Source organism: Corvus brachyrhynchos, unplaced genomic scaffold, assembly GCF_000691975.1.
Source record: "Corvus brachyrhynchos isolate BGI_N302 unplaced genomic scaffold, ASM69197v1 scaffold103, whole genome shotgun sequence".
NCBI classification, from domain to species: Eukaryota; Metazoa; Chordata; class Aves; order Passeriformes; family Corvidae; genus Corvus; species Corvus brachyrhynchos.
Window position 1 is genome coordinate 2,271,445 of NW_008237436.1, and position 17,448 is coordinate 2,288,892.

Here is a 17,448-nt window from a genome sequence, read left to right on the forward strand (position 1 = left end):
GTGTGGGGGGGAGGCGCGGGGAGGGCCGTGGGCAGGGCAGGTTGAAGTAACCCTGATGGTAAATAATGCATTGAACGTCGTGAGAGGTTATTTGTCAGAGTACGTCGAAAAACTGCTCCTTTTATTCTGTTTTCTTGTTTTGTTTTTAAGAGATTCTTGTCAGACAGTTTTGAGTTTCGCGAATCTGGAAGAACGTTGGTAGCGATCAGAAACCGGCAGGCACGCAGCTAATGAAACAGTATTAAATAGCAGTCTTACATAACACTAAATTTTCCATGATGATCGTGGAATCCTTTGGAATGGTAGTACAATGTCTTTGTACTTGGGTGCTGCGAAACACGTCAGTGCTGGGCAGCACAGCTGCGAGATGAAGGGCATTATCTGCCCTACTGGTTTTGCACTTTCCATTTTCGAGAAGTGACAAGTAGGCACCCGGGGCCTAAAAGCTCCGTGGTAAGAGCATGTGATGGAGGTGCAGACCAAGGAGCCAGGAAGGAAGTTCTTTTATTTGGACAGAAGTCATCTTAAAGCAGCAGTAGAGGAGGAAAATAGATATGCTGTCTGGATGATGGGATAGCAGCCCGAGAAGAAGATGTAGGTTGAAATGTCAGATGATGTGTGTTTACGGAAGTATTTGGTAATTTAGAGAGTGAGAATTACTCTCATATCACCAACTCCCTCTGTTGTCTAGTCTGTGATACTATCTAGCCTTATGAACTTTTTTTCTTTGCTTAAAAACTAGGAGTAGGCCATCACTTCATGAAAAATTTAAGGGCTTCTTTAAACAAATTTAAACAAGTTAATTTAAATAAGCTAAAAGCATAAAAAGGTAAATTTATGAGCTAGTACCTGGCTTCTATTAGTTTATGTTCTAGATAACATTTAATTCTTTAAATTATTGAAAGTTACTAATACTTTCCTAATTGCTCTTTTCATACAGAAATAAGGCTTAAACAGTTGTGTCTGCATGGTCCCTCTTAATTGGTGGCTGACAGAAAAACAGTTGACAAATAAGAATAACTCTTGGATTAAGAGTGTGTTCGTTTTGGGGGTTTTTTTTAATTTGTTTTGCATTTTCCTCCCCTACTCTCCTTCAAAAATAGTGAGTTGGAAAGTGTACCCTACCTCTGTCAGTCAGGATGTTTAATCCTCTTAATAAGCCTTAGGCTTCATGTTTACAGTCTAGCAGTGAGATCCACCATTGACCTGTATTTTTGTTAATACACGTTGCTTTTTAATTAAGTGGGCTTTGCTGTTTTAGAGGAAGGATGGGTGAGATGTTAGCTTGCAATATCAAATTAAACTCAAGTTTCATTGATGCACTGTAGCCTCCCTTGGTCAAGTCACTTAAAACCACAGAGTATATCTGGACTGATAAAAGAAAAAGGGCTCAAGTGCTGGATTGATCTGTGATTATCTACAGTGCCCTTTAGCTCTTTTCTTATCTCAGTTTTGGACTGGCTTTCTCTGAGACATGTTCCACTAAATCTTAATTAGCACTAAGTGGTACAGATCTGGGCTGATCTGAACTGGCCATAGGACCAAAGGTTGGCTTGCAGTGCTCTTAATATTCAGTATTACACGTTTTTCCATTCATTACAGCTTTAAAACAGAGGAAATAAGATTCAGCATTGTACTAAAGTAGATTACAGATAAATATTAAAACATGCAGGACACTTAAATACTGCATAAAGATCATACACTGAAAATAATAACTAATGAGGATATTCCTTGGATGTGATCAGATTGCTACTTAAATGTTCTGTTTCAGAGAATATTTATTCTTGTGTTGTGAGGGAACAAATAGATAAGCTTATTTAATACCATCCATTCTTTTGTATTAGTTTTAATGAATTATTAAGAATGAGTGATATTCAGTTCTTTGGGCTTACTTTTAGTTGCACGTAGTTAGCTTGAAATCTACTGTAAAGTCCTTCCTCCATTTCCAAGTGCTCTGCCAAACAAATGCATAATTTGGAGGTAGCAATGCTGCACATACACTGAGTACTTGGGATGTTTCAGAACTTGGGATGTTTCAGACAATCAGAGTTGCTGAGACAGCTTTTGTAGGTCTGCTGTGCACTAGTCCTCTGTGGACAGTGATGGTGCTGACATCCGTTCTCTTACAGACCTCTTCTGGTATCTATAAAGACTGAGATTTAGCAAGAACAGTGCTGCTGTCAGTATGACAACTATACAGTGAATAGGAAATTAGTGAAATATTAAGTTGAAATGTGCTTAGGATTTTACTTGATGTCTCTTCTTGTTATATGCTAACAATCACTAGCAAATGAATGATTGAAATCTATAAAGTGTCTTTGCAATAGCCTCACCCTGAAAAAAAACAAATCAATAAACATGGGGCAAAGGGGACTATTGTACTGCAGGTGTGTTCACACAAATAAATATTCTACTTAAAGCCTTAAGAAAGGACTTTATACGGCATTGGAGATAAAGGCACTAAAAATCTTAAACCTGTAAATTCTGCTCATAAAGAAGAAAACAGTGATGATAAGTGAAACTTGTCTATCCTTCTCAGTCTTCTAAGTATTTTCTGTGTTTTAAGAACCTACAGTTCTCAAATCAGAGGTCTTTACTGTTAAACTGGGTTTCACCTTCATACCCTTCTTACAAGGAAAAGTGGATTTTTCAATAATAAATACAAGTGTTGACACACAGTGATGTGGTTTGGCAGTCACCAGGTTTTTTTTTTGCTGTAAGGATCCAGCTATACTCACAACCTTTTAAGGAGTTCTTTCCAATTGCTTTTACTGTAATTGTTTGCTGTTGTGCTGGTCAGGAGCATACTTTTAACTTCTAAAGGTGACGTCCTTGGTGATTAGTAACTATACACTTACGCCAGTGTTTTTGTTTAGCTTAAAGATGCTGAGCCTCATGGCAACAAGTGACTGCAATCAATCAGAAAAATCTCCTCCAGCCCAAAATTTGTTTATCTGCTACATGATGGGCAGTGAACCTGGTGGCTTGAGTGGCTCCTGTCCCACTCCACTGGGCTGCCTTCTGAAGCCATCCCTGTCATATTCCGAGCTACGTGTCTATTACTGGACTGAAACCACATATCTTGACTTTTACATGAAATTGGATTCTGTAGCATCATAAAAACAGATGCCTTCCAGATTACATGGCACTGCTGTTGTGTGACTGCAGATGCATCAGTCACATAAATGCTGTCTGCATCTTGATTATAAAGAGCGTGGGAGTAGAGCACAGCATTCCATCTTTGCCTCTTTAAAATCTTTTCATGACCTGCATTTCGTAAGTTTCTGTTTTTGTTGGTGTAGAGGAAGATTATTTTCCAGATTATTTTTTTAGGTTGTTGATAGTTAGACTAAAACAAGAAGAGACATTAAGTAAACTTCAATGTAGGTACTATTTCAGGATTTTATTGCAAGTTTGGATTTCATTCTTTTTTCTTTCCCAATAATTATTTTTTCTTTACTGATTTACTTTCTTCTTTTTATCCATTATATTTGTAGAGACTAATCCAATCTCTTAGCCTTTGTTGTATTGCCTTGGTAAGCCAAAACCTCTCAAGGCTGCCACAAAAAAACCCCAAAACAATTCCAAATTCATTGGAATTAATGATTTGTATTTCCTGTGTTTGGCCAAGACCGACAATCTGCATACAGCTAAAACAATGAGTTTACACATTTTAGAATTCAAACAAACTTACTGGATACTTTTCTGCTCTTCAGTTGAAATACATGAGGCAGGGCAAACTTACTGGATTCTTTTCTGCTCTTCAGTTGAAATACATGAGGCAGTTTGAGGAATACATTCCAAAACAGACCTAGAAACGGCAATCTTTTGTACATATTGGTACTTCCAGTTTTCCAGCAATCTTTTGTACATATTGGTCCTTCCAGTTTTTGTCACTGGGGAGCAAGGAGTGTAAAACACCAATTTCCTTTTCTCTCTCTATAAACACTGTAAAGGAAATAAGTAATTCCATGGTTTTATTTTGTAAAGCACAGTTTTAACTGTTCAAAATATTTCAGTTGTGTGTGTTGATGTTAGTTGACCAAGATCTCAAAATCTGTTGAGTGTTTTCTCTTAAATTATTCAAATGGAAATGCACTGTTTGTAAGTTCAGCCTTTATTTAAATAGACAAAATGGTAACTGAATTTTTAATACCTTAGAGATGTTTTTGGAAAAGTTAGATTTTTTACTTGTTTATTCCTCGTTTGCTACTGATCTTGAAGATGGAAAAATTAGTATCAGGCATGTCTATGTTCTTCTGATGTTTGACTTCTAAGAAATAAATATCTGTGATGTAACTAGATTTAATGGTTATAGATTCCTTGCTGTCTTGGAATCATGTCAACTGAATCTGAATGTTATTAGGAGATAGCCACAATTCTGCTAATACATGCAGTAGGGTCATCATTAAGAAGACATTTTATTCTAAGGTAAACATTGTTTGGCTTTCTCTCTGTGTATTCTTATTGATTTTTATTCTAATTTGCAGTAATGGAACAACTGCAGGATCCGGTTATGCAAGAAGATGCAAATATTAAAGCCATTAATGAAGAGTACAGGAAAGCCTTTACTTTCATCAATAAAGGACTGAACACAGATGAACTGGGTCAGAAGGAGGAGGCAAGAAGTTACTATAAGCAGGGGCTTGACCACTTGCTCCGAGGAGTTAGCATTCCATCAGAGGGTCCTGCGTGTGTCGGGTCCCAGTGGGAGTCTGCCAGGCAAATGCAACAGAAGATGAGGGAGACCCTGCAAAATGTTCGTGCTCGACTCGGCAGCCTAGAGCAAGACACCCCACCTGTACAAGCAAGTCCTGCTACGATGGATACCCCTCCTGGGGTGCCCAAGTTATACCCGTCCATTCCTTCCAAAGAAAAGCCAGAAAGACCCCCTGCCCCTACTTCTCTGTTTGTACCAAGTCAGCCACCTGCAGCAGATGGAAGTATTGGAGCTGTGAGTCAGGGGCAAATTCCAGCTGTGAGTCCATCATCTGCAAAACCTCTTTGCCTGCCAAACGAAGCACCTCCTGCCTATACGCCTCAAGCTACCAATGGCCACTTCACTGTGTCTTATGGCACAGACTCTGGGGAGTTCTCTTCTGTGGGTGAGGACTACTACAACAACAAGTGTACTCAGCCACCTCCCCTGGAAAACCTGGGAGTAGATGCAGATGAGCTGATCTTGATTCCCCAAGGAGTACAGATATTTTTTGTGACTCCTGATGGGCAGGTTAGTGCTCCTTCATATCCTGGATATCTGCGCATCGTGAAATTCTTGGATACAGATAGTGAAGCTGCTCAGAATCGTCCACCGGCATTTCTGCAGGTAACAGGAAAATACTTTTCTCCTTTAATTAAAATTTCAAGAACTGTCATAAAACTCTAACAGGCAATCCCCTTAGGTTCTTGCTCTTCTGAGCCTAAATATCCATGTGATAATATGAAGGATGTTACAGGTGTTGCAGACATGGTTTTCTTCAAGTACACAATTCTACAACTTTCTGTGAAAAGCACCTCTGTGTCTTCCCAAGATTTTCAAGTGCTGACTGTTCTGGTGAATTCCAGTATATAAAGGAGTTGACTTAACATATCTTTCCATTTCATGAAATTGACTTCTTTCCTCACATAGAGAAGACCTGTTGATTCACCTATTATAACAAATCAGTATAAAATGGAGTTGGATGCTACCTGCTTCATTCTCAATTAATGATAAAGTATTGCAGTTATGACAATTGATAATTTGAAATTTGAGGGTCCTTGTTAATCCACACTCAGAACTACAAATAAAAAAGATGGGGTTTTTTTTCAGTCCTTACTTGCTTCATGTGGGCACATTCTGTAATAAACATGGTGTTTCTGGTTTGGATTCTGACTTTGGATCTCAGTGTTACTGCTAAGATTGGCTGGTTTGGGGTCTACTGGTTCAGCTCCACTCGTGTTAGCAGTCTTCAGCAGTAGGCCAGTGACAGCCACATACTTCTGTTTTTCCTGTCATATAAACCTGTCCTGAGATCTCCAGGGTGGTACAGGCGCTGTGAATCCTGACTTGTTTGGCAGTTCTTTTCATGTGGGCCTCAAGATGAGACCTCAGTTAAGAGGGTACCAGCCTGAATTATAGTCCTGTAAAAATTAGTATTTTCTCTATATTAGACTGTCAGAACTAATCAAGAGTGATAGTTCCAGAAACACATGGGTTGTGTTTTTTGGGGATTGTTTTTCTTTTTTATTTTGTTCAAGGTGGTCTAAGGCTTTTTGTTTTTCATCATAGAATCATTTTGGGTTTTACAAACAGAAGGGACCGTAAAGATTATTTAATTCCAACCCCGCTGCCATCAGCAGGGAGCCTTTCACTAGAAGGTTCCACTAGAAACTTTATGGAAAATCAAGTTTATGGGGCTTATCAGTATGCTCTGCTCATCTTTCTTTTTAAAAGTATCCTTTGATTCTTTCCTTGTCTTTCCTAGGTTTGTGACTGGCTGTATCCTCTAATGTGTAACCAGTCTCCTGTTCTGTGCTGCAATACTGGGGTCTACATGTTCCCTGACACAATGTCCCAGATACCAGGGTCCTACGTGGGAGTTGTGCTGTCTTCAGAACTTCCAGCAGCTGACAGAGAGCTGTTTGAGGATCTCTTGAAACAGATGTCTGACCTACGAGTCCAGGTAAATTTCTGACCTGTCTGTTATAAGCCAATAAGGAAAAGTGTAAATCATCAATATATTCTCACATTTACATTTAGTTGTGTACAATGACAAATTTTTGTCTTGGTTGGTAAGCTTGTCAGTGAGAAATAGATAAAGTAGCCAAGATTAAGCAGCTTTGTAATGAAACTGTAGGTCCTATGAGTTGAGATAACAGAAATTTTAAAATACTAAATTGTAAGCACAGAGTGAAATTTGGGACAATTATTTATATTTTCTCTATTTTTCCAAAAGAGAACAGGACCCAAAGTGAAATTATGTGTTCAGGAGAAAGTATGCTTTTCCTCGTGTGTGCATGCACACAACTCTCTGTGTAGTTTTGATGATACCATTCTTGGAATATCGTCCCCAAACATGTTTAGAGTTCAAAAATGTTAAGCCACCTCAGAGAAGATCTGAGAAAACAGTATGTACCTCAAAAATCTTCCAGTGAGATCTCAAAATAGATAAATCTGGTGCCTTACTGCAGTAAATTATTGACAGGAAGAGAAAATAGCAAATAACTCCCCATAGTCTAACAAATGTGCAGTAAAATTCAGTGACTTGAAGCAAAGTGGGCAATATTACTGTAAGAGCACTGGAGCATCATTTCAGGAAGACTGGTAATCACTATTTAAAAGATCATAGCGTGATTAAATCTTTTCATGAAAGAATTTTGTTGAATTGCCAAAATGTGAAAGCAGCGATGATGAAGGACCGGTTTGGAGCATCCTGCAAGGGCAGAGTTCTGTTACGGTATAACTTCCAGTGAGTTCAGCAGTGAATTTCACTAGCACTGGAGGTCACAGATTTTTACTTAAAAGGGGAAAGTACTACAGAATCACGTGATATTGACTCCCTGGATAAAATTCTGTCATTTTCCTGCGTAGAAGTAGTTCAAACTTGATATCTCATTGGTTCCTTATTTTTCTAAAACTTGTGTTTTTGTTACTGTTCCCTAACACAATGTCACAGGTGCCAGGATCCCATGAGAGAGTAGGGTTACCTTCAGAGCTCCCAGCAACTGAGAGAGCACATTTTGGAGATAAATTTAAACAGAGGTCTGGCCACAAAGTCCAGGTAAATGCCAGGACATTCCAAAATTCTCTAGTGTAAAAAAAAAAAAAAAACAAACTTGTCACAGAAATGCATGTTAAAACTGCTGATTTGATTGACAGCAGCTGTGTATGCTGTGTCCGGTGATTATTTTTTTGTTGGGTGGCTTTTTTGTTTTGTTGTTGTTTGGTTTCTTGTCAAACACCAAGTAAGTTACTGCAGCCTGCCACATGTTTCAAATCAGCATATTTCTGAAGTTTTAAAAACTGTGATATAGCACAAGTATTCCAAAGCCTAGTCTGAGGGCCATTTAATGTGTCTGTTTTACACAGTACTCATGAGGATCTAATTGACAACTATATTTAGTATGATTGTAGTACTGACTCACCTGTCTTTAATTAGAGAATCCAGTTTTGCTCCTTAGTATAGATCTTAGAAGTCTTGTTGACTGGTTTTCTATATAATGACCCAACCTGTGGTGTAACTAAATTACATCTGGAACATAGTTTGGGTCTTTTAATAGGTTTTTTGTTAGTTTTTTACTTATAGCTGTTTATTGAGGTAATTTCTCCTGCCCGGTTCCCAGAGTGTTTTGGTCTCAAGCTGAAGACATTTCTTGAATACCAGATTTCACCTTGTCAAGCAGTAATTGATGTAGTACATGTCAGTGATATATTGTTAACCTTCTGGGTAGCAACCTCCTAAGTTTTAATCTATTCTTTTCTGTTAATGTTGGTTTTACTACAACGTTCAGCTATGTGCAATACCCTGCTTCTATATCCAGTAAATATTTCAAGGCAATTTAAGAATTCCATTGTAATAGCAAGTACTATTCTATATTGTGTATTCTGTTCTGCCTATGGGTTTATCTATAAATGCTTTCATTTAGACTCTTCTAGATTAAACAAAAATGTTTTTTCTTTCTGTCATTAACTAGCACTGTTTTCAATCTTTGAAATGTTTGGGGGTTTTATTTACTTTTACATTGGAAAAGTTCTCTTAACAAAAACTTAAATCTGTTACATTTTTTTCAGCTTTGTGTAATTAAAGTTTAGTTATACATTGTCTGTGAACTGCATGTAGTGATGTTACACTTTTTAGAAGTGCTAAGCGGCCTGTAGTGGTGGTGGTTGTTATGTTTGAATGATTAACATCTACTCCAAAACTGTAGAGTTTGACATGAAGTCACACAGAACCTGTCCACCCAGCTTTAAAAGGGATCAGTATCATGCACAGTTTGATGTTTTTCTTGGCTGTGCCAGTCTGAAAAAGCAGCAACAGTACACAGCATGAATAATCTCATTTATTTTTGAATTTGGGAGGAAAGGATGAGGAACAAAACAACCAGAACAGCTGCATTCCTTTAGTGCAGCTGGATTCTCTAACCAAAGACTGCAGTTCTCATGCTGAATAACAAGAGAGTTGGCTTCTGTCTGAGAAGATAAAAATGAGAGATGGACAAGTCTCTTTATCTGTTTTGCTAGTGAACTTGTAGTGGAAATTTTCCCTGCTTAGCTATTTGGCCATATGGGTGCATTAGCAAGCAAATCTTTTCATTGTGGGTGGATGAAAAAAGCATACAAAAAAGCTGACCTCTCTGGTAAGCTTTTTTTGGATGTGTAGCATTTCTGTGAAAAAGTAATTGAGTGTTAAATTTAACTTGAGTTTCTGTACACTTACCCAAGGCATGCACAACTTTAGTATTATTTGGTAATGGATGTGTGTGATCTAAACCAGAAACCTTGATGATATGCTGCAAAGTAGATGATCAGATGTTTGCTTTCACTTGTTAGCCTTCAGAAGCCTCTAGTGATGCAGTTCACTTGCCTCAGACTGTACATATCCAGCCACAACCTGAAGGAGCAGAAGATCAGAAAGAGTTACCAGAATGGAGTGAGAAAGTTGCCCATGGAATCTTGTCAGGTACAGTTGTAGTAAGGGGACTGTGTTGAACAGAAACCAATGTGAGTGACATTTAAACAGTATTTCCACCTAAATGCATGTGTGCTGATAGAAGCTGAATGGTCAAAAGTAGTTGTTCACTAGTTCCAATATTGATAATCTAACTGATGTCTTGATGAACTTTATAAAAACCATGCAGAATATAAATCCATGGCCAACAGTTTGTTCATTGCAAATGAGTTTGGCTCCTCATTTGACTCTGTTAGAGTATCACCTGCTGTGACTCAAACCACTGTGACAGAACAATTTTATCTCTGTATGAACACATATTACAGCAGTTGTCTGTTGTGATTTCTGCAGATAAACGTGAGTTTTTTCCTCTGAGAACCTTTGGAACATACTAATGACCACCAGCTGATTGTAATAAGTATGAATCTGCAAGAAGGGCTACAGGGTTGGGTTGTGTGTTTTCATGAGTGTTCATAGCATTGAGATATGTAGTGCTATCACTTCTAATTCAGCTGGTGCTTGCATACCTGTTAAAAAACTGAGTAACTGTACTAGGCTGACATTTGGATGTGGGCTGGTTGGATTAAACTGAAATAAAATTAATTTAAAAAGTGGTGGTGTAGGTGCAGAAATTACTGCAGGACTTCTACGCCAGCCCATTCAGGGGAGAATATAATTGCAGACTGTAATCAGGAATGTTTCTAAGCATTCCTGTGTTGCAGAGGCAGAGGAGGGATAGCTGAAGGAATCACAGTCTGTAAAATTGTACATACTAATTTTTGCCTTGAAGGTGCATCTTGGCTAAGCTGGGGTCTAATGAAAGGAGCAGAATACACTGGTAAAGCTATTCACAAAGGAGCTTCTAAACTGCGAGAGCACATTCAACCAGAAGAAAAGCCTGTGGAAGTCAACCCAACTGTAGCAAAGGGACTTCATGTAGCAAAACAGGCTACTGGAGGAGCTGTGAAAGTCAGCCAGTTCTTAGGTAAAAAATTTCCATCTCACAGAATATTTTTGCCTTAAATAATAAAAACTTCATAAAACGCAAGCTGGTTTCTCTAGCCGGTAAACTAGAGGAGGTACTGACCTGATAAAATCCAGAGATCAGTAGTTTGTGTGTAGTTACCTCCTGCAAGAGATATGCTTTAGGACTAGTACATATTAGTTGGCCTTGAGATATCCTTTTCTTTCCTAAAAGAATAGTCTGTACAGTCTTAAGTTTGACATGCTTTTGAAAGTTTTAGACAGTTAATTCAAAATGGTGTCTTTTTTTTTAAAGTCGATAACCACGTATTTTAAAAGCTCTGCTCTCACTGGTTACTAACATACGGTACCACGAGAGGATGTGTGTGTGCATATTTTTAAACACACAAACCTGAAACAAGTCTATTGGACTATGTATAAATATCAAGATGGAAATGGCCTGGTGTTCAGAGGTGCCTGGTATTCAGAGGTGCCTGGCAACCCTAACAGCTCTCAGTAACTTCATTTTGTTACTTATTTGCATATAATATATATATTTACTGTCTGGTGACTCATCCAAGTTTAAAAGTAAATTGTGCTGATGTTACAAAACTACTTTGAAGATCTGGAATGCTTGTAAGAAAGACTTCTATGGAAGACAAGTCAGGAAAGCAGCAGCTTGTTCGGTATCTGCAAGTTGGAGATAATAAAGCAGTGGAAACAGTTTCTTGAACTTTGACTGTGAGATGTGTATATATTTCTTTTAAGGCACTTTTTAGCCACAAGGCCAACCTTACTTGTTTCTTAGGATTTGGAGCTGTGTAAAACCTGAAAAATACGGTTGCTCTGTATCAGTTGGGCACTTACATTTGGATTAAAGTCAGTCTTACAAATAAGCATATTTAAATAACAGCACCACTCATGTCTTCAGTGAATCTTCCTTTTAATTATGAGTAAAGATCTTTAAAGAAGGGTGTTCTATGTTCTTACTAAATAATTTGCATACTCTTGTTTTATGGTAGTTGAAGGGGTGTGTTCTATAGCGAGCTGTGTCGGAAAGGAGCTGGCTCCACATGTGAAGAAGCATGGCAGCAAATTAGTTCCAGAATCCCTTAAGAAAGATAAAGATGGAAAATCTACTTTTGATGGTGCTCTGGTTGTAGCAGCAAGTGGAGTTCAAGGTAGTAAAAATTCCTTACACTTTTTAAAATTGTGTATTTTTAATGGTATCAACTCCAATAAGCTGATTGTTTCTACAGGGTTTTCGACAGTGTGGCAAGGTTTAGAAAGTGCAGCGAAGTGCATTGCTAAAAGTGTTTCAACTGAGACTGTAAAAACGGTCAAATACAAGTAAGTTATGTTTTTATTGTTTTCATCTTCTACAGCACACTGTTGTTGTGTCTGAATACTGGCAGAAAAAAAGCTTATGAAAGTGTAGGGAATCTAACTGAAATACCTGCTTTGCTGTAGTTATGTAATGTGGCATGTGATAAGGTGGTAACTGCACAGTAATGAGCATCTCCTGTATGCAAAAATCTGAAACAACTTAATGATTGTAGGAAGTATTTTTCTAGTTCTTTGTAGAAGTATTGCAGCTTCAGGCTGTGTTGCAAGTAATGCTCAGATTTATGTCTTTGCTCTGTGGTATAATACCATTATGAAAAAAATTACTGGTTTAAGCCTCTCAACTCTAATCCTGAATTTATGCAAACTTAGCTAAATTTATGAAAAATGAAAGAACCTCATCTGTCAGCAGGTTTTGCTAAAGTGAGGAGATACAAAAAAAGAAAATTTTGTAAGGAAATCTAAGGCGTATATAGCAATAATAGAATAGCCTCAACTTGCAAAATACAAATGTTCTTAGAAAAAGATAGTGGGGGAAGAGGACAGTAACATTTGGGATTAAGATTATGTTACTAAAATGATGGAAAGATGAAAGCTGTATGCATGTACTGGAAGATGCTATGGAGAATAAAGGAATATATTGAAATAACTGTGAAACATGAAATGCACCCCTCACAAAAAGGGCAGTAGATTTAATAGAATGTGAAGAGTAAGCAAAAGCAAGCAGTTTAAATGGAATTGGTGATAAGTGTAGCAAAAGAGATATTAAAAGGATTGCTGAAAGTGCATACAGGCTACAAGCCAATGGTAACGAGATAAGCATTAGCATACAGTATTAAGCAGATTGGCATTCAGGGTTGTGTTGTGATGCATTTCAAATAGGAGGCCAAATAGCAAAGTTCCAGTCAGTTATGGTTTATTGCTGATGTTTGTTTGCAGTAGGAATGTCAGGAGGAATTATACTGGTACTCATTTCACATAAATTCACATTAATGTTTTTGTTTTAGATACAAAGATAGGAAATACAGAGATCAGCAGACAACAGTCACTAAGAGTGAAAAACATTAAGTAACTACCTGTTGCAGCTAACTGCAGTATGATTGAAAATATTTTATATGTAATCTTTAAAATCCATCCTTATAATTATATTAAAATTCTACATAATCTCCCTCTTGCAAGCTGTTTTTTATTTCAGTGACAAAGATTTCTGCCACTCAAAATACCAGTGAATGAGCTAAATGCCACTTAATGGAAACAAAGCTAAAGGAGCACCATCAGTGTCTCTAAATTAAAAAAAAAAAAAAAAAGGCTAAAATTTAGCTGCAGTACCTTTGTGGATGGAATTTTAAAGAGATGCTCATCATATGCATGTTGATTGGAATTGGGGGAAAATGTAGCTTCAGAAGTAATATTTCTGCCAAAGTCCCATGCTACTACCTTTTTTAAAAACTGTTTAAATAAATACAGTGTATATATCTGCACAGTATTAAAAAAAAGAAGAGTTAAAATTATGCAATTCAGACAGGCAGACTAAAAAATTAGTTATCAGACATTAAGAAGTTGTTAGTCTTACAGCATTGGATAAGCTACAGTCTTATTTTAAAAGAAGTTACTTACTTTACTGATACTATTCTGGCTTATGATGTTCCTGAGGTGAAAATAATCGAATTGACAAACTAATCAGACAAATACTTCTGCTGTGAGATTAATTCTGTGACCTACAAATCTGATGATGATGATTCAAGGCTGTTGCTCGATCAGAGAATTAAAAGCAAAACAAAAAGCCCACAAATTCTTTTTATTCGGTTTCATCGTTAGTTCCAGCCACATGCTCTGGCTGCCGTACTGATATATTACAGATTTTTGGATTCTTTGATATTCTTTGCTTCTCTCTAGCCATATCTTGAGGTCCTCAAAGAACCTCTGGTTGTAACAAGCACAGGGAAAATGTAACTCTGATGCTACCAAGAATACTTCCCTTTGTGGCCTGGTTTCTCTGATACAGTGCTCTCTGGGGAAATGTCTGGCTACCCAGAACAGTTGGAGTTACTGCTTTCACTGTACTCTTGTCCTCCTTCACTGTGCTCTCTGTGCACAATTGAGTCATTAGTATGAGACTGCCAACTTGCCCACTAAAGCATAAAGAAGTTGGACTCACAGCCCACAGGAGAGACCAAAGGTTTTTATCTCTTCATAATTTTCATTGTGTCCTCAAGATAGTTTTGCTTAGCCTTTTGGGGTTTTGTATAATGCAGCACTCCAGGTGGGAGTCTCGTAAGAGAAGGAAGAGCAGAGGGGCAGAATCCCCTCCTTGCCCTGCTGGCCATGCTGCTTTGGATGCAGCCCAGGATAGTTTGCTTTCTATACAGAGAGTATAGGAATTTTACCTAAGAAGTTAGGTGAAAAAGAATCTTTGGTTATTGCACAAAACTTCTCTCCCCTCCCTTCTTGTCATTCTATAGATAAGTTTTCTACTCTTCAAAATTAGAGGGGGGAAAAGGGAGAAAGACTGAAACAGTTCTTGAAGAAAAAGAGTAGAGGCATATTGGTATTTTCAAAGAGCAATTGATCTGATGGAGGAGCAGCCTTTACTCAAATGGCTTCATAAATTCTAATTTTATTCTTCAGACATTTGGGCACTGTGCTTATTATTTGTTCTTGGTAATGCCTGAATTTCTGCTTTCAAAAAATTCCAGTGAAGATTAAAATAGTAAGTATACAAACCTACAAAACTGCTCTCTTTCTTTAGGTATGGAGAGGATGCTGGCCATGCTACAGACAACGCTATGAATTCTGCAATCAATGTTGGTGTGACAGCATTTAACATTGAACATATTGGTATCAAATCTGTTGTAAAGAGAACTGCAAAGGAAACCGGCCATGCTGTGCTAGATGAATATAAAGTATTGGATAATGAGAAGAAGGGTAAAAAATGAAAGCAATTAAATATTTCTCAAAGCCTTACATTAGAGATGAAACATCCTATTTAGAAGTAACTACATTGCTCATCTGAGATTGAACACAGGTCACACTGTACTTTTCCAGCAACTGTTACTTAATATGACAGGAAAATGTAAAAGTAGGAAGAGCATTTGTAGGAGGAAAAATGAAAGTTGTCAACTCCTTGTTCTGTACTGAACAAGGGCTTTAAACAACTGGATCAGGGCTTTAGGCAACTGGAAGGATATGAGTTTGCAGTTCATATACTTGCCTCTTTAAGCACTTTTTCAGAATAATATATGAAATAATAGATTAATATGAAATACTATTGTGAATATTTTTGTAACACTTTATAAAGAAGGTGGTAATACAGAAAGAGTAGGATTACTAATTCTGGAACAAGTAAAATTACCAGTTTTGGTTTTATAACTATCCTTAAGAGTTATTTTTACTAATCCAGCCTTGTCTTATTTAATATGCACTACTAAAGTAAGCATTACGTTTCATTGTTTTGTAGAGAATTTCTCTTTTCACCTACAAAACAGCTGTCCTTCTCCAAAGTTTATGTTAGGAGAAATGAAAGATGAACCTCAGGTAACTAGGCAGTCATTCCCTTTCAGACTTTTTTTTCTCATTCAGCGTATAAGTAAACCAAAGATACCAAGCATTTCTTCTAATAGAGAGTATTTACAGGTCTAGAAAAATTAATTTTCCAGTTGACTCCATAAGGAATATACAAAGATTCTTTGAAATTCAGGTTTTTATGTAGAGAGGATAAGTATGGTTTTGCCTAATTATTTTTTCTGTGAAAATATTCTATAGAGAGCACTAGGAAATTCTATGCATTCTGTACTTTTCAGGCAATCCACAAAAAATTCAGATTATATATCATGGCCTCCTAATGGAAGACTCCTAATGTTTGAACAAATAGTTCTAATGGTCATCATTTTTATTCCATTAAATTCATAGTTGCACAAGGGTGTGAAGTCTTTAAAAAGACTATGAAGACAAACCCTTTTCATGCAGAGTTACGTAGAATAGACACTACTGTGTAGATTTGTCATCTGTTTGTAGCACAGTGTAAAATAACTCAGTATGCTGAATCCTTGAGATGCTTTGGCACTGCTACTTATTTAACACTTCACTATTGAGTTTTAGAGTTGCTGCACATTCTAATATTGTCTGGACCTGCAACAGACAGAATGCCAACAATTTACAGTTTATCTCCATTTCATGTAAATGGAGAAAATAACTAAAAATTATTGTTGGCAAGTGATACTTGGTAGAAGATTGAAAAACTACAGTAACAAATACAGTCTGTCAGGATGGTAATAGGTGCATATTTTGTGGTAGCTACTGCAGGTGTATGCTTAGGGTGAGACATGTGAAAGAAAGGATCTAACCACTTGAAGTGTAACTTTGATTTATGAAAATAAAGATAAAATTGGCTAATCTATGCTTGACGTTGTTATGATACTCAGCTACTATATGGATCCATAAGTGGAAAAACTAGGACTTCTTCAGAAGTACTAAAGTAGCAGTATTGGCGTTTATCTATAGTATAAACAAGCTCATCAACTAGAGCTTAAAATATTTCAAACTAAAAAGTTCCATCCAAAGTACACTGCAACAGTTTCTGTTACTATAGTCTGCCACTTGCCAGCTTGTGTAACCAGTTAAAGACTGATGAAGACCTGACACCAGCAAAAGCATTTCTGTTGCTATGAAGTGTATTTACAAGAGGGTTATATAGGTATTTGTATCTTCTTTCTCCCTCCCATTTTGAGGTTTTGCATATAGCTCATACCCTTTAGTTTTGTCTGTAACCTGTCAAAACAAAAAGTTGTATTAAAACAACAGTTCAGATCAAGGTGTTACAGTCTTCAAGAGACCAAGTTGGAACACACTGAGGAAACAAACACTTAAATGTATCAAGCAAGTAGTGGTGTCCTGCTCAACCTGCTGTTGTTCTCTTCATGTGTATCCAGTATTTCAAAATGGATGAAAACTATTTTTTAATGATGCATACCCCATTTTACAGTTTGTAATGTGATAAATGCATGATCTTCCCTTCTGCATTGTTTTTTCATTTTCACAGCTGGGAGTATGATGCTGTTGAACTTACCTTGCTTCACCTGCCACTTCCTGGGCTCAGGGTAGCAACTCCATAGGCTTCTCCCCCCTTCCTCTACCATATACAACAACTTTCTCACTTTTACTGCTTTATCTCAGCTCTCTCTTTTATATATTAAAGCTCCCCAAACCTCCTGTCTTAGGCTGGCTTTCTGTTCACAGCTTGGTTTTGTTTCTTTGAACACTGAACATCTTTTGATATATGGCAGTCCTAGAAGTCTTACTAAGCTGTGTAGTGCATGAACTACTACCTGATTTCCTAAGGCCTTCCTATTTCCAAATTTATTCAAAGTCTTCTCTGCTACAGTATTGGTCTCAAATCTTGTCTTGAGATGGTTACTTTTAATGATCTCTAAGCTACTGCCATCTCTGTCATTTTCATCATTGTGTAGATAAAACCCGCTGTTCTTATTTCAAGTCT

At 37.3% G+C, this 17,448-nt stretch overlaps 1 protein-coding gene across 3 annotated transcripts; it reads left to right on the forward strand.

Moving 5' to 3' along the window:
• Positions 1–4,466: 4,466 nt before the first annotated feature.
• Positions 4,467–17,162, forward strand: SPG20 (spastic paraplegia 20 (Troyer syndrome)). Of its 3 annotated transcripts, XM_008631429.2 has the most exons (8): positions 4,467–5,326; positions 6,465–6,662; positions 7,656–7,760; positions 9,530–9,659; positions 10,438–10,632; positions 11,633–11,791; positions 11,870–11,960; positions 14,704–17,162. In XM_008631429.2, the coding sequence occupies exons 1-8, from the start codon at positions 4,493–4,495 to the stop codon at positions 14,888–14,890; spliced, it is 1,899 nt and encodes a 632-aa protein (XP_008629651.1). In that variant the 5' UTR covers positions 4,467–4,492; the 3' UTR covers positions 14,891–17,162. The 3 variants fall into 3 exon arrangements, with proteins under 3 accessions (XP_008629651.1, XP_008629652.1, XP_017586806.1); XM_008631430.2 differs by lacking the exon at positions 7,656–7,760; XM_017731317.1 differs by lacking the exon at positions 11,870–11,960 and having other exon boundaries at positions 14,704–14,836.
• The last annotated feature ends 286 nt before the right edge of the window (positions 17,163–17,448 follow it).

What these genes read in the sequence shown, in the direction of transcription:
- SPG20 (XM_008631429.2), top strand. Translation starts at nt 4,493, where the DNA reads ATGGAACAACTGCAGGATCCGGTTATGCAAGAAGATGCAAATATTAAA. An exon ending in TGTCTGACCTACGAGTCCAG is followed by an intron (nt 6,663 to 7,655) that starts GTAAATTTCTGA and finishes ACAATGTCACAG; the next exon opens with GTGCCAGGATCCCATGAGAG. An exon ending in AGCAGCAAGTGGAGTTCAAG is followed by an intron (nt 11,792 to 11,869) that starts GTAGTAAAAATT and finishes TTGTTTCTACAG; the next exon opens with GGTTTTCGACAGTGTGGCAA.